The sequence below is a fragment of the Ambystoma mexicanum genome, chromosome 11, assembly GCF_040938575.1.
Source record: "Ambystoma mexicanum isolate Mex_15411 chromosome 11, UKY_AmexF1_1, whole genome shotgun sequence".
Lineage (NCBI taxonomy): Eukaryota > Metazoa > Chordata > Amphibia > Caudata > Ambystomatidae > Ambystoma > Ambystoma mexicanum.
Window position 1 is genome coordinate 1167050377 of NC_090934.1, and position 15743 is coordinate 1167066119.

The 15743-nt window shown below is 44.3% G+C and overlaps 1 protein-coding gene across 11 annotated transcripts in view; it reads right to left on the reverse strand.

Annotated features, from left to right (window-relative positions):
• Positions 1-15743, reverse strand: part of TLN2 (talin 2) — a 7472684-nt gene that overhangs the window by 3482150 nt on the left and 3974791 nt on the right. For all 11 annotated transcript variants that reach the window (XM_069624483.1, XM_069624482.1, XM_069624486.1 and 8 more), the window contains one exon: positions 15612-15713. In XM_069624483.1, the coding sequence (XP_069480584.1) occupies positions 15612-15713 (102 nt within the window). The remainder of the gene's footprint in view (positions 1-15611; positions 15714-15743) is intronic.

Genomic DNA, 15743 nt, shown 5'->3' on the forward strand with positions numbered 1-15743 from the left:
GCTGTGTGCACTCCACAGGGGTGTGATTTTATGTGAAATAATTAGCCACCAGCTGCGTACGGGCTGCCTCACCACGTGCCCTTTCCCCTCCCATGCGCAGCGGGCGTGCATGTGGTTGGGGATGCAGGGGCATCACCATGTCCACCGGCAGGCCCTGGCGTGTTGCAACATTGTGCAGGAAACATGCTGCCACTATGATCCTGCACACTACTGGGGGCGCGTATAGCAGCTGCCCACCAGAGCGGTCAAGGAAGCGAAAGCGTGACTTGAGCACTCCGAATGTGCGCTCCACTATGCCCCGGGTTGCAATATGGGCTGTGTTGTATCTTACCTCAGGTGGCATGGTGGGGTTCCGAATTGGCGTCATCATGTGGGTGCTCAGAGGGTAGGCAGTGTCCCTTGAGGAGGTGGTGATGGGTATCATTAGTGGGGTTGTGACATTAGTCAGTATCTGACATGCATCCATGTGCAGTGGCATTTATACTCACCAAGCAGCCATGTATCGCCATGCCACCCAGCTTCTAGGTCCCGGTTTAGGGTTGACATTCTGTAAATGAAACTGTCGTGGGTGGACCCTGGATAGTTGGCATATACTGAGGTGATGATTCCCTTGGCATCACATACTACCTGCACGTTGATGGAATGCCAGTGCTTGTGGTTTCTGTAGATGTGCTCAGTTGCCCTGGGAGGACGTAGAGCCACATGGGTGCAGTCAATGGCACCTAGCACTTTGGGGAAGTGTGCCACCCCGTAAAAATCCTGGACGGCAGCCTGCCTTTCTGCAGGTGTTCTGGGCAGGTATATGTGCCTGCGGACTAATGGGCGTGCAGTCATGATGGCCAACACCTGGTGCAGGCAGCGTGACTGCGTGACCAGTGACACCCCCCCACTATGGCAGTTGTCTGCTGAAATGATCCAGTGGCCAAGAAGTGCAGTACATTAAGGACCTTCTCCAGGGGGCTGAGTGCTTGGGAGCACAGGGTGGGTGATGTGAGGTCATCCTCCCACTCACTCACCAGGTCGAGTATTATGTGAGGTGGAAACCTGTACCTCCCATACACCTGGTCATCAGGCATCCCAAAAAGGCTGGTTCTGGGTGTAAAAATTCTGGGCCTGACTATCCTCCTCCTCCTCCTGCGGTATCCCACGACCACTGCTGCTAGGAACGGTATATTCATCCTGGTCTGAGCTTGTTTGTTGTTTGCACGCACTTTTATGCTGCGCGGGTCCACGTACGCCTGCTTCCTGCTGGCGCAAGTGTTTCCGGATTAGCGCATCTTTTTTGGCGCATGCGTTGGCCCTGTTCGATTCCATGAATACGTGTTGTAGGCGAGCGTGTGGCAGTTCCGCGCACTTGCCTCCTGTACTTCCCCCGTGACGCCCACATTTTCACGCGTTGTTCCCCATTCCGCGTGTCACGCCCCGTGTTACGCCTACTTTTTTATGTGCGCTTAGCGCACGCTGGCGCACACGTCTTCAAACAGCAGGATTTTAGCGCACATCCATGGATTTCCATGCGCACGGACTTCCATGAATCGCTGTGCGCGGGTTTTGCTGCGATTTTCGCACTGGCACTGCGATTCGCACGCTTTCGCACGCTTACGCTGAAATTTTCAGTGCACATTAATTCCATGAATCGGCCTGAAAATTGGTTTAGGACAATATTTGTGAGTAATCATAAAAATAAAAATAACATAGAATAAATTCAATATGCAATATATTCAACTTTTTAGCTTTAAAACAAAAATCAATATACCATAAAGTTAGTTTTTTGGCATTAGCTTTGGATTACCTAGAACTGAATTGGATATAATGTTACCATTATGTTTTTTGTGTTTCTGCCAAGATTGCAGTCAGAAAATTAAACCAGTCTTTGATGTTGTCAATAACAATTGCCATGCCTCGTCAGCGTCTAAATTTTGAAAATAATCAATTTGCTTAGAGAAATATTGAACTCTCTGCAATGTTAAAGCCAAGCATTCGGTTAAGAGGTGTTTTAAAGTTTCCTTATACTCTATTCTTTGGCAAAATCGACAAAAGCTATCCTTTTTTTTAATAAGGGCTTGTTTTGCTAAGATTTCGTTGGATGGCCAGATGTTCAAACGAAACTTCAATATGGCTGACCTGTATGTTAGAGATGGCTATCTAAGGAGATATGATTCAGCAGTGTGAAGTCGCTTATCTAAGAAGGGATTATCTCTGAAATCTCTATATTGATTGCAACTTCTCTCTGTGGTCATCCAGTCCGCTTGCTAATGTTTGGTTTTGGCATTATCAGGATTGGATATCAGAAGTTCAATGGTGATATCGGCGTCAGCTAATATCTCAATGATTTGTGCTCTTTTTGTGGTTGGATAGTTATGAGTCGACACAAGCAGATATTTGGCTATAACTTTTAGCGATGTATTAGAATTAAGTCCTAATAGGCACTTTCTGAATATGGAACACTGGCGCCATTGGTACATACAGTGTAGAGATGTTAACCCTAATTTGTATCTTAGTAGACCACTCGGGATACACATCGGTAAATGTAATATCTGTCTCCAATATTTGGCTTCAAATTTGGTAAGGATTCAGTACATCAAAGCTTCTATTGTCTCCGAGCCATACAATATAATGGGAACCGTTTTCTGAAGGTAGTATGTGCTGGCAGGTTGTATGGAAAATTTGCCGTACTTTGACAATATAATTTTAGTCTGTGATATCGAATTCTTAAGTTTGGAGGCCAAGAGAGTAATATGTGATTTATTATTATCAATATTATTATTATTTATTATTAAGTTGGTTATCAGTAACCATGCCTATATAAGTGAACTGGTTAATTACTTCTAAACGTGTTTGATTTAGAGTCCAGACTGGTTTGTTCCATATTAAGCGTCTGCGCATGCATGTTAATATTTTGGTCTTCTGTATATTTATAGATAGTTTGTTTAATTCTATGTAAACTGCTAAGGCATTCAAAAGGTTTTGTAATCCCATCGGAGTATTTGAGATGAGAACTAAATCATCAGCATGAAATAGTACTGAGACCACTTCAGAGTTAAGTCTAGGAGCATCAGTGATGATATTGCAAAAGGCATTCCTGATATCATGAATGAATAAATTAAATATAGCAGATGCAAGAATACAGCCCTGTTTAAGGCCCCTAGTTGTTTGAATTGGGGCCGACAGTAGTCCTTCAGTGGTCAGTCAAATTTGAATTGAAGTATCGGAGTGGAAAGCAGCTAGAATGTCAATTAAGGTAGAAGGACAATTTGCTTTTTGCAATGTATCTAGAAGGATCTGTCTGGAAACTGAATCGAACGCTGCGTGGAAATCCACATAGGCGAAGTATAATGGTTGTTTATTCAGTAGTGCATTTGTCTTTATAGCGGTAAGAATAGTGAGATTAAGATATGTTCCTAAGCCAGCCACGAATCCTGTCTGATATGGATCTCTCTGATGGTGAGTCAAAGTCCACCCGTTGAATTGATGGAGAACCAGGCATGCAAATATCTTTCCCGGCGCATCAAGTAGTGCTATCGGTCGATAATTTGTTGCCAAGGCACGATCGACCTTTTTAAAAATTGGAACAATCACAACTGCTTCCATGATGCAGGGATTGTGTGTGTGCTAATGACTTGGTTGAAAATGTTATTTAATATTTTGCCCCAAATCTTTGGATGGGCCTTGAACATGAAATTGTTCAGGCCATCGGGCCTGGGGCTCTCGATCTGCTTGCTTTATGTATAAGATTTTCTATATCTGCTTCAGTAGTATTTAAATGCCAGGATGGAAGATTATCAACAATATGCATTCTTTCAACAAAGGATGGATCATTGTACAATTTAGTGAAGTGTGCATGCCACTGCAATTCACTGAGACCCTTGATTTGGGTCTTAAATTGTGAGGACTGAGTTGCATTATTCAATAGATGCCATATCTGGGCAGTGTTTTTCCATGCTGAGATGGTTAGCATAATTTCACCATCTCGTTGACAGAAACTAGACTTACGACTGACTTCTAATCCAGTTGTGATAAACGCAATTAGCATGTGTAGTGGCACATTGGGCCTCATTACACGGACGGCGGTAACCATGTCGCTATTAGCGCCATGATTGCCGCCGGTATTTTACCGAGTCCGCCATGGTGAATGGCGGAATTACCGCCCTATTCCAAGGTGTGTGGGGGCGGTAATTCCCCATTCACCATGGCCCTTCCCCATTTTTGCCCCCATAGGGCTCAATGAGAATGGGGAAGGTGGTAATTACGGTACCGCAAATTGCGGTACCGTAATTACCTCCTAGGTCCCTTTGCGGGTCCCATCCTTAATGGCTGGTAAAACCAGTCGTTAAGGTAGGGTCCCACAAAGGGACCTCGTAGTAAGGCAGTAAGGGTTTACCGGCACTGGTACCCTTACCGGTATTGGTAAACCCTTACCGCCATCCGTGTAATGAGGCCCATTATATTTCATCTATGGAAAGTAATTTTTTTTAGATGGTTGAGAGCAGTTTATTTCTTTTTCATTTCTGGATCAAAAAAGTGCCTGTTAGGGCATGATTTAAGAACAGCAGGGTCTACAACAACTCCAAAACATACTAGAGTTGCTGTGTAGGGTGTGCTATGACATGACAGCTGATTCTCAAGGATCAAATTATTCAACTGCAATAATTTATCATCATTCCATCTGAACCGATTCTTGGTACTATTAATAGTTTCAGAAGTCTTGTACCACTGTTTGTCAGACGATAGCACTTTTGACATCCATTTCCACTTCAGAGATAGCAGGAGATGATCGCTGTAATTCTGTTCAACAACATTAAAGGAATCAGCGCTGGCAAATAACTGACTATCCATGTAAATGTAGTCGATGATACTCAAATTACTACCTATTGCCCACGTGTGGTGTGCCGGCACATCTCCTGCAAAAGAACTGTTAGCCATGAATAGCTGCATATCACGCATGATAGTCTCCCATTCATTAGGTATAGGCTCTCTACAGTTGTTGTGCACCTGGAGAGAGTGCAAATTAAGATCCCCAGTGACTATTATATTGGTAACAGTTGTGTCTTTTGCAATCACATCAAATAAAGATCTAATTTGCCCCAAAAAACAATGATCTGCAAGGCCAGCAGGGTTCCTATATATGTTGAGTAGTGCAATGACGCGATCATGTCCCATTATCTTGACTAATTGCAAAAAGATGTTTGGTGCAGCCCACGATTGCACAGATAGACCAGTATTGGTTTTGACGGCTACCATTAGACCCATGCTAGGGTGTCCTTTTGCAGCCGACTTAGCAGCACAAGTACCAGTTCATGGTCATCCCATATTGGTGCATCAGTTAACCCCATTTCCTGCAATGCCACAATGTCAAATTTGTTGATTTCATTTTGATTGGAGACTTCGAGATGGTTGTAGCCGCGGGTATTCCAACTAGCTAATATCAAATGATTATTGGCGGACCGTTCTGATTGTTACAGATGGGCATTGATACGCTGGATTCGTGATGTTTGAGCAAATTCATTACACTTGCAATTACAAGAAATTTGAACAACTGATGGTATTAACATATCAGTTGTTTTTTTTTAGATCAGTCGAAAACCGATCTTGGGCAATAATGAATCCCAAAGAAAACAGCTCCATTTTGGTGTTCTACAAGGTGTTTAATACCACCCCTGACGGAATCCATAGCCGTACCGTGGATACATTGAATTCTCTTAGGAACTCGACTTGAGCAATATCTACAGACGTGATATCTTTTAATACTGTAATCTCTTGAAAAATATTCATTATAATGGACCTATTTAGGTAATAGGTTTTGTATGGCGCCATCTGACATTTCATGATTAGCATATGTAGAGAGCGAATCGTGTTTTATGTAATGCTTTGTCCGATCCCTTTGAATGTAGAAATTTTCGGGTCAGCTGAATCGTTCTCGGGAATCCTTATTGCCCTTTGTTCTTGCGTGTATAAATGCTGAGCAGAGTTATTGCAAGTTTTAACATTTGAATAATGACAAATTGCTGCCAGGTTGTGATAGGTCAACATTTTGTTCAAGATCATTAGGTTTATTAGAAATCATTAGTGGTAATGCAGGCTTGGAAGAGGGCACTGATTCTGTTGTCAGTGCAGATTTAATTAATAAGGCGTTGCCTTCTTTGATTTGACCAGAGAGATACTGGTCAACGGCTCGCCTTATCTCTGCCTAACGTTGTTCGAGGGAGAGACTGTCCCCATATGCAGGTACGTCTTTGGCATTATCTATAGTAGTAACCTGATCTGATTAAGTGGCCAAATGAATATGCAATTCAGATATTAAATTGTCTAATGGAGGTGGTTAAGATTTGTAGAGGTGGTTGAATGCTGTAAAGTTTTTTAATTTTTTGCTACTTTTTCATATTTTTTTTTAAATTGCCTGGATGATTGCAATGCTATGTTTCTGGGCAAGGGAGATTGCATGAATAAATGTCTTAGACCCTGTTATCTGACTAGCAGGAGCAGGTTTGGTATTCTTGGTTTTCTTTTGTTGAGAACACAGGGTTTGTTTATTTTTTGTTAAAATTAGCATTTAGCTGTTACCGGTGCAGTGTTTGCCTGAGCCTGTGAGTCTTGAGATTCAACAATGACAATATCTGGGTCATTAGAATCACTTGCCCGTATGATTTTTTGGAATGTTGGCATGGTATAGTTTTTGTTAGATTCCTGGGTCTTTAGTTTCGCTGAGAGCAGTAAGGGCTCATGATCTGCTTGAGTAATTCAGGACGCTAGAGATTGGTTGCATAAATTGTTGACTTTGTGATTTGCTGTCCAATCTGCTATTTGCTGTATTTGTACAGCTTGATGATTTATTTTTTGGTCCATAGTTTCAAATAATGTATTTAGCGTGATAATAGTTGTATTAATGGCAGAAAGCGTTATCTCAAGCATTGTATCAGATGGTCTAGTATCAGCTTGTGGAGGTGCCAACCGACGTGGAGTGGGGTTGGCAAATGAATCAAGCAAGGTTGAAATGTGATGAGGTTTGTGGGAAAAGAGGTCAGGAGAGTTAGATACATCTGACCCTATTTTCAAATCGCGAAGGCTAGCATGAATGGATATGTCAGAGATGGCAGCACACTTGTATGAGGTTTCCATTTCATGCTGTGCACTTGGAGAAGTTTCAGTGGCCGACTTAGGTTTTTGTTCAAAAGTTAGAATTGTGTGGTCTGAAATTATTTGTTTGACGGGGACTGCATCTTGGTAATATCGCGGTGCTATGATTCTGAGCAGGAATGTCAGAAACTTGGATGACAAAAGGTGTTAGTTTAGGCATTGATGTTCGTGCTGGCTCTGAGTTTAATGACGGCTCAGGCATGCTAGTGGGAAGCTGAGCGAACATAACAGCAAGTGGTCGATCATGTGTGCCAGGCACAGAAGGCGTGGAGAATTGCAAAGCTGGCAGGTTCTGTTTTGTTAATATTTCATTGGAGCGTGTATTCGTTGTTTTGAGGGATCCCATGCTACAATATCCTCGAATGTCAGCCATCGCCGCCTTATACAGTGAAGGCGCAGTAGAAGTAGGGAGATTTGCAGTTTTCATAATGCGGGTATTCCGCAGTGTTTTCGGCGTCAGAGTAGTATGAATCACCGATATGTGAGAAGGCATATCAGACTTAAGCTTGTAAAACGTGTAGGTCATACAGTTGTGGTAATACTCTTTAGGGTGTTGTTTGTTAGCCAAGCGCCATCAATCGAAAGTAAGCTAACCTTGAAAAATGTAAATAACAGACAGAACTTCTTGAATCGAAACACCGATATAGCCACACGCCGCTCGCCGCTTGCTACGCAACAAAGCGGTGCTTGCGCGTGCGTTCTAAACTTTATGGGCGAGCACCAAAAAAAGAGGCGGAGCCATAGTAAGGTTGTCCAAAGTAACCGTTGTGCATGGTGAAAGCGAGATCCAAAGCAAAGTCCACTGGAAGAGCGGCAAAGCAGTGCTTCAAGGTGCTTTGCCCTGGTTCCATATATAAATTAAACAATGAAGGGGCCACAATTGACCCTTGAGGAACACAGAAATGGACAATAGTTGGATCATGGTAGTTATCACCTATGACAAACAACTAATCTGCTGCTCAACTAAGATCTAAACCACTTCAGGACCTTGCCTCCCAATCCCATACGCATCAACAAAATTCTGCTGAGAGGTTGAGTCAAATCAACAAGCAAGAGCTGCCATTGTCCTGAATTTAATATACATCGTCTAAGGTGTGTAAACTAGCGGTTTCAATACTAGGCCCTGACCAAAACCTGAACTTCCCTCCTATGCTAAACCCCACATTTGCTGAGATTGGTGGCCAGGGCCCTTATGTGTCCTCTTGGGCTCTGGCCTCCCACACCCAATCGCCTTCAGCTTCTGCCCGCTCCCAGCACTTGTCTTGGCACCCACTGGGCTATGCCACCAAAGGCTTGCACTTATTTATTGGCAGCTGACCACTCACCTAGGCACTTACAGCTGCTCACTCCCTAGCACTTCCCTCTTGTTACAACCTTGCACTTATACCCCCAACCCCTCATCCCTCTCTCACTGCACTTGCACATTCCGAATGCTCACAAGGCCTAGTAGGTTTGCCTCTATCTTTCATTGTTATATTTGATTTATAGACCCATGTTCCCTCCCTGTTGCTCTGTGTGCACATTGAAACACAATTTACTTGATGTATAAGCGCCTTACAAATGCACAATAAATAAATAAATTCTATTACACCAAACAAGTAAATCCGTCTAAGTCTATGTGGGCAAAATGTGTATATATCAACTAATTAGTTAGGAATGATATCATTAGCTCCCATTTATGGGCAAATTCGTTCCATCTATCCATCAGGTCTGTCGACAAATTTTCTAATGCTAGGATTGACCATAACTGTGCCCACCATAGGTTAATGTGTGGTGCCACCTCGTCTCTCCACTTAGTGGCTGTGAACATTTTCGATGCTAAAAGTAGTACATTTATGGTTGCCCCTTATATGGAATATAGGGGATAAGAGGTCTCAGTACGTATACCTAGTAATACTAGTCCTGGATCAAACAGGAAGGTGTGTTCTAGTATTTTCGAAATATACTATAAAACCTTGTCCCAAACTGGAGAGATCTTGGAGCATTCCCACCAAATATGGAAAATAGTGCCCTCTCACTCACATTCCCTCCAACAAGTAACCTGATTCTCAGGATTAATTTTCCTTGGCTGGGTCAGGTGCTACTGCGTAATTACTTTGTACACCCCTCTTTCATTTGGACTGCAGTAGATGCCCCTTTAGTTTTTAGCCATATACCCTCACATTCTTTGTCAGTAAGTGGTCCACCAATGTCTTTTCCCAGGCTTTCATATAGGCCCATGGAGTGTCCCCTTAACATTCAGTAGTATGCGATACATGGTAAAGATCAGTCCCTTCGTCATGATGGACTTTACCACAAACCGTTCAAATGAAGTAAACTCTCTGGTTGCTGCTTCCCTAATTGCTTTGGTCATGGACCAACGTCATATTTGAAAATATTGGAATCTGTCTTGTTACCTCAGATGATAGTTCTGTTTACGCACCATAAAAGGATTTCACCATTACGTTCTGAAACATATCTGCAATGCACCAGCCTCTATTGTCCCTCCAGCTTTGGAATGTACCCTTGCCATTGCCGGCATAAAGTCTGGATTGCCATGCATCAGGGTAAGTGGCGAAGGCAAAGAAGTGAGGCCACCATATATTGCCAGTCTGTCCCATGTTTCTAGCGTAATCTTGGTCACAGTATTATTGTACAATGAGGGTGGTCTTGACTGTTTGGGTAGCCAGAGTGCTCTTCACAAAGGTATGCCGCCCTCTGCTGTGTACATTGGTTATCACTGTTTGTTCGACTCTACCTGGCACCACTCCCTCAGTATCTGCAGCCGTGCTTAGTCATAGTGCTTTTGGAAGTCAGGAGCTTGTAGACACCCTCTCTGTTTGCCTCCATCAACAAGGTTACTGTAGCAATCCTACTCTTCTTCCCCCTCCTTCAACTACCACCCTTTTGGAAGTCAGGAACTTGTAGACACCCTCTCTGTTTGCCTCCGTCAACAAGGTTACTGTAGCAATCCTACCCTTCTTCCCCCTTCAACTACCACCAGGGGGTGGAGAAGCTCGGCTGCCTGACCCGACGTCTCCTTACCTCAGGCTGAATCAAACCTCATACATCAATATTTAAAGCAATTTCCTCCTGTTCCACTCTCTGGTCCTGCACTATTACCTTTAGAGCACCGCTGGACCAAGTCTCGTCACGACTCAGACTTCCCATCCAGCTTTGTCACCATCTCTTCGTTGTCGGGCCTTCCTGCTCCCATCCCAGAGCGAGTGTGCTGGGCTTCTCCTGGCTGCTCCAGAGTTCCTTCAACGGGCTGCCTTCCGGTGCCTTCCTCTAGAAGTCTGCTCCACGTATACTTGACAAAAGTACTACTGCCTCCAACACCCCTACCCACCGCCACAACAGAATGGGAACCCACACCATCCTATGGCCTCCGCCCAGGCACCCAAGAGGCTAGTCCTTGCACACACCCACTAGAAGGCAATAGAGCCATGCATGGTAAAATGTGCCCATGTACCTTTCCTGCCTACAGGTACGTATGAGTATAGTAACGGACTCAAACAAGGCACCATTCTCAAACCTACTTCCCATCTTGTCTCCAATGTACTCCCCATCCCCAATGGAGTCTGCCTGCACTCACCAAAGAATGATAGTCGCCTGTGCAGCTACCCGCCAATGAAGGATATGTGAGTAGCTGCGTGAATGGTCCATATTGCAAAACAGTGATGGTAGAAAATCCTTCCATGTGGCAATGCCACGCATTCTCACTTTCTTTACATCATCTACTATGCAGTCCCCATTCCCAAGGGAGCGTCCACGCAGTCGCCACAGAAGGTAGTGCCCTGATGAGCTACCCACAAAATGCCTCACTGCTCTTCCATGCATGGAGGCATTGCATTTCAGGGGTGGTGGCCAAGCCCCTGGCTCTTGGGTACAAGCGGAGGCCTACGGCCATGCACCCAAAAGCTTAGGCCTTGCCCACAACTACTACAGGCAATGCAGGCATGCATGGCAACATTTGGCCACGTACCATACTTCACAAACGTACCACTGCCACCGACAGCCCAACCCACCGCCATACTGCAAGGGAAACCCACTGAGTCAACATAAGCACTGGCACCCCCAGGCAGCAGCACAACACATTGGGTCTCATTATGAGGTGGGCGGTAAGGGATTACCCTATGGGGGCTCAAATGGGAATGGGGAAGGGCCCTGGTGAATTACCGGTCCCGCCAACCTTGGAATGGACCGGTAATTGCTCCATTCACCAGGACGGAGTCGGAACGAGTTTGGAGGCAACCATGGCGCTAATAGCGCCATGGCTACCTCCAACCTCGTAATGAGGCCCATTGTCACTTTCTGCCAAATTGGCGCAATGTTCGCGTATACCACTCACCCAACACCGTCTTCTTCGAGCTGAACAAATATATCATATGTTCCGCTTCTCTCTCCCCCACACTTTCCATCCCCTCTTCCCACCACCACATGCTGTACATTGTCAGTCCCTTTCGGCGCTGCACTGTCCTCCGATACACGATGTTGGCATTTCCCAAATACTTTGACGCACAGCACACTGCCCTCCAGCCAACCACCGGCCGCATCCAAAGTACGCAGACAGCATGGTGTACTGCAAGCCAATGAGACTTCTGTCAGTAGAGCGAACAGGGAAATGGGTCTGCGGAGCAGAGTCAGATATCACTCATTTTTTGAGACATAGTTTCAGTTCTTTGCAACAAAAGTACTGGTTGGATTTTCACAAAAGCACGCTTTCTGACCCACGCCCCGCTCCTGCCGCAAATCTGGTGCAAATCCATCCAGCCATTGTCATCAATGAGATTTGTTATGGCATCTTTGATGTCATGGGTGTTAGTACTTGCAGTGCACACTGGTGGCGCAAGTTATGGTTGCTTAGCTTACCATAACTGGTGAATTTCGGTGGGTTTTCGGTTTTACCTGTAACCATAATGTCCCTGTAACAACATTTTTCCATTGAATTTCATAGGTTTTTGCTACAGCAACTTAACCATAATGTCCCTTTAGCAACGTTTTTTGTTAGTGAATTTCATAGGTTTTTAGTAGGGCACTGTGCCCAGAACTTTGCTTTAGCATAGTGTTTTCAGTAAAGGAGATAGTTTTTTAGTAGCATAACTTAACCATAACATCCCTTTAACAACATGTTTTCAGAAAGTACGGACTGGAAAGCACCAAGACCAGAACTTCACTACAATGTACTAAGCACACTGAAGTTTGTCTACTAACTGCATAGGTGCTGCAGTAAACAATAGTAGAGAAGCATAATGTCTCATTTATTATGGAGCAATGTCAAGCACCTTAGGGTGGCTGGCAGAAAATTCCCCTCATGATACAATGACTTACACTACTAACCCAATTGGTAGGCAAAGTACTGTGAAGCATTATGTAATATATATTACTATATGTACAGCAACCACATTTTATTTTCTTTGAGAGAACATGTTGGAAAGGAAAGCAAGGCAGCACAAGCGCAACCCTTCCACAACAGCATATGCTCATAGCAAAGGAAAGAAACGTTGTGCAGCGCAAAAAGGACAGGCTGGAAGCCAAAGTGGAAAAATTGGTGAACAATTGTGCCGGCTGAAAGGTTGCGCACAAGGGTGTATTATTGACAAAATTAAACAGCTCTAGCAGACCTGTACGTGTAACCCTTCCCCATGTCAAAGGGCGCCATCCTCTCAAAATCCGTGTGATGGGAGACGTTAAGGCGATACCTCAATGTCTTCCTCCCCTCACAACCAACTTGAGGAAATCCCCAATTCCCCACAACAAGTATCCACTTATGCTACCCCTTCCCTTTGCTAATGGTGTGTATGAATGTTTACATGTAAACGTTAATAAGTGAAAGATTGTTGCATGTATATGTAATATGTTTTTTTTGTTGAACTGCCGTTCTCACTCAGCGGCACACAGTCCTCGTTGGAATGACCGCAATTAAGGAAAAGGGAGGTGTCCTACAGACACCGCAGTTGCCCGGCCTATCCACAATGACAATGGAGGTAACTGTTCGGCAGCAGCACACTACGCAGGTCCGCATATTGTCCTCCACCAACGATGATGTGTGGGAAGGGACATTTGGGCGTTGTGCAAGTACACGCCTGTGTATCTGTTCCTCTGTGTCCTGGTAACACTGCCACTGTGCAGCATATGCGAACGAATGTTAATTAGGTTGCGGCGCCCACCCACGGCCTACAGGTACCTATACAGATAAACATCCCACCTGCTATACCCTATAAACAGCCAGCGTCTCCCAAAATGTTCGGCACATGTATGTCGCCCTATTATTCAGTAAAGAAGTGGCAACGGTATGCACATGCGCACAACGTATTCTGCCCAAAACGCAGGACAGACGTTCGAAAGGAGAGCAGTGGCAACATCACCATGCCACCGTACCCACGCTGCGCGTGGGGCCTTATTTCGGTGACACGATCCAGACCCAAGGACAGCAGCAAAGTACAGTGTTGAGGAACGTAGGGAGTGTTTTTTGGAAAGTACACGCTTACAAACACACCACAATGGGCCGTTGTACATGTAGGTTTTTGAACAATGTAGGTCTGTTTTCCAAGATGCAAGTTCACCAGAGCAGCCCTACAAAAGGCCAAACCCCAGAGCTGCTCTGCAATCTGTTGGCAGCTTTTCAGAACACAGAAGCAGGCCACATAGGTTTGGCGAGTGAGTGATGTTAGACCAAATGGGCTATGCTACATTGCGTTTGCAAGTAATTGCAACCATGTCAGTCCGACTCAGTGTGCACAGTAATGTAGACAATTAAGAACAGCACTTCCTGTAACCCACACCCACAGGTGTGATAGTCCCCACTGTCCCAACGTCATGGGTAGCAAGCTAAAACCGGGAGTATGTGTACTGGCGTTTCCCCAAGGACAGCAACGGCCGTGCCCCAATAAAGCAGAAACATTCCTTCTTCCCATCTACTGTCTTTTTTCAAGCACGCCGTCATTGTGTACTGTTAAAAAGTTCCTTACGCATCCACCAATAACATTGAAGAGCTCCCCATGTAACAGTTTCAGTTCTGTACAACAGTGCTCTGCGTACACACCACGCTCAGAAACTTAATTGCGCAATTCCTCTGCCTCCACAGTTCCATTTCCATTACCACCATCTTGAAAGTCCCCGGATGTGGCTTTCGTGCTGCGTGCAGGCGTGGGTGAATAAATTGCAACCAGGGTAGGGGAAGTTCATTGTAAGGGGCAGCTCTGAAAAGAGAATTTTTTTGTAGATGCTTCTAGAGAAACACCTTTTTTCAGTTTTTATTTGATTTTGTGTTTTTTTGTGCTCACATTATTACAGTAAACTCTTCAGCGCATCCTGTAGATGAGCAAAGAAAACTGCATTACCAATGGACGACAACAAAATGCCATTTGCTTGGAACAACTCCGAATGTCCACAACTGATGGGGTCATTGTTGCAGAAGAACATCCCACGAACGGACAAAAAAGTATACATGTTTCTGTTGATGAGACCCCTTCCGACCTCTAGCTGGCGACAGAAATCATTGGAATAGGTGCATAGTAATCTTGGTGGTATATATGAGAAAAGCACCTTGGAAGCAATATCAAGCTGGGTAGGGGATTGGATGTTCCATCGTAAATGTATAAAGGTTTTCTTTTTTTTTACGTGCGTGCAAGCAACTTTTTTTGTTTTTCTCTTTATATGCATTTCTGTTTGCCTCTCCTCACATTTTTACCACATTCTGGTCAATTCTTCTTGCAAAGTTTAAAAGAAAACGGCACTGTCAATGGCGCTCCAATAAATGCTATTTCTACGGAACCACTGCATATTTTGCGACCTCATTTCTGACAGTGTGGCAAGATACATTCTCAGTTTTTCACACAAAAGAAGAAAAAATAAATATTTTTTTAAAGTACTAATTCTGTGAATAGCACAAAGACGCCCCATGCACATGGTGTGTAAGGAAGACGTTGAAGACAGGATCTGGAAGTGAAGCCTAGAGCCTGCTAGCTCAGTAGTCAGGACAGAAAGGGAACAGATGAGGAAGGCAAGTTCTGAAATTAGCAGTTACATTACTACTATAATAAGGTTAAGTACAGAGACCAGTATTCAAATCATGTTAGTCTATTAAAGATTCAATACTGGAGAAACGCAGTTGTCTGGTAGCACAGACATCCATAGTACACTATGCTGGGTTCTACGTGAAAATGTCCCATGGGAAAAAGTCGCGAGGTAGGTGATTTATTTCCATGCACCCCTAAAAGCCTTCTCCCACATATTTTAGGATGGGTATGAATTACTATCCTAACTCCAGTCCTACAATATTTGGGGAAAGTGCCTGATTTTCGTGGGAGTGCAAATTTCCCATGCAACTATAACTGGCTTCCCTATGCTGTGGTAGAACACATTACATAACCAAGTTTACTCAAAGCTCATGCATCCACAGAATGCAAAATGTAGCACCATTGTGCCCTCTACACAGAGCTCTTCTAGTATTGCTTTTACATTTACTGCAACCGTGTAGAATAGTCTCTCACCATCTCATGCGCAGTCACAGCAATGGCCTTTGAATATTTGACCACAGTTGTCTGATAATCCACAAATGATCCTTTGGGTTCAGGAGGCGTGCCTTCATCCAACTGAAAGAGAGTGACAATGAAAAGAGTTAG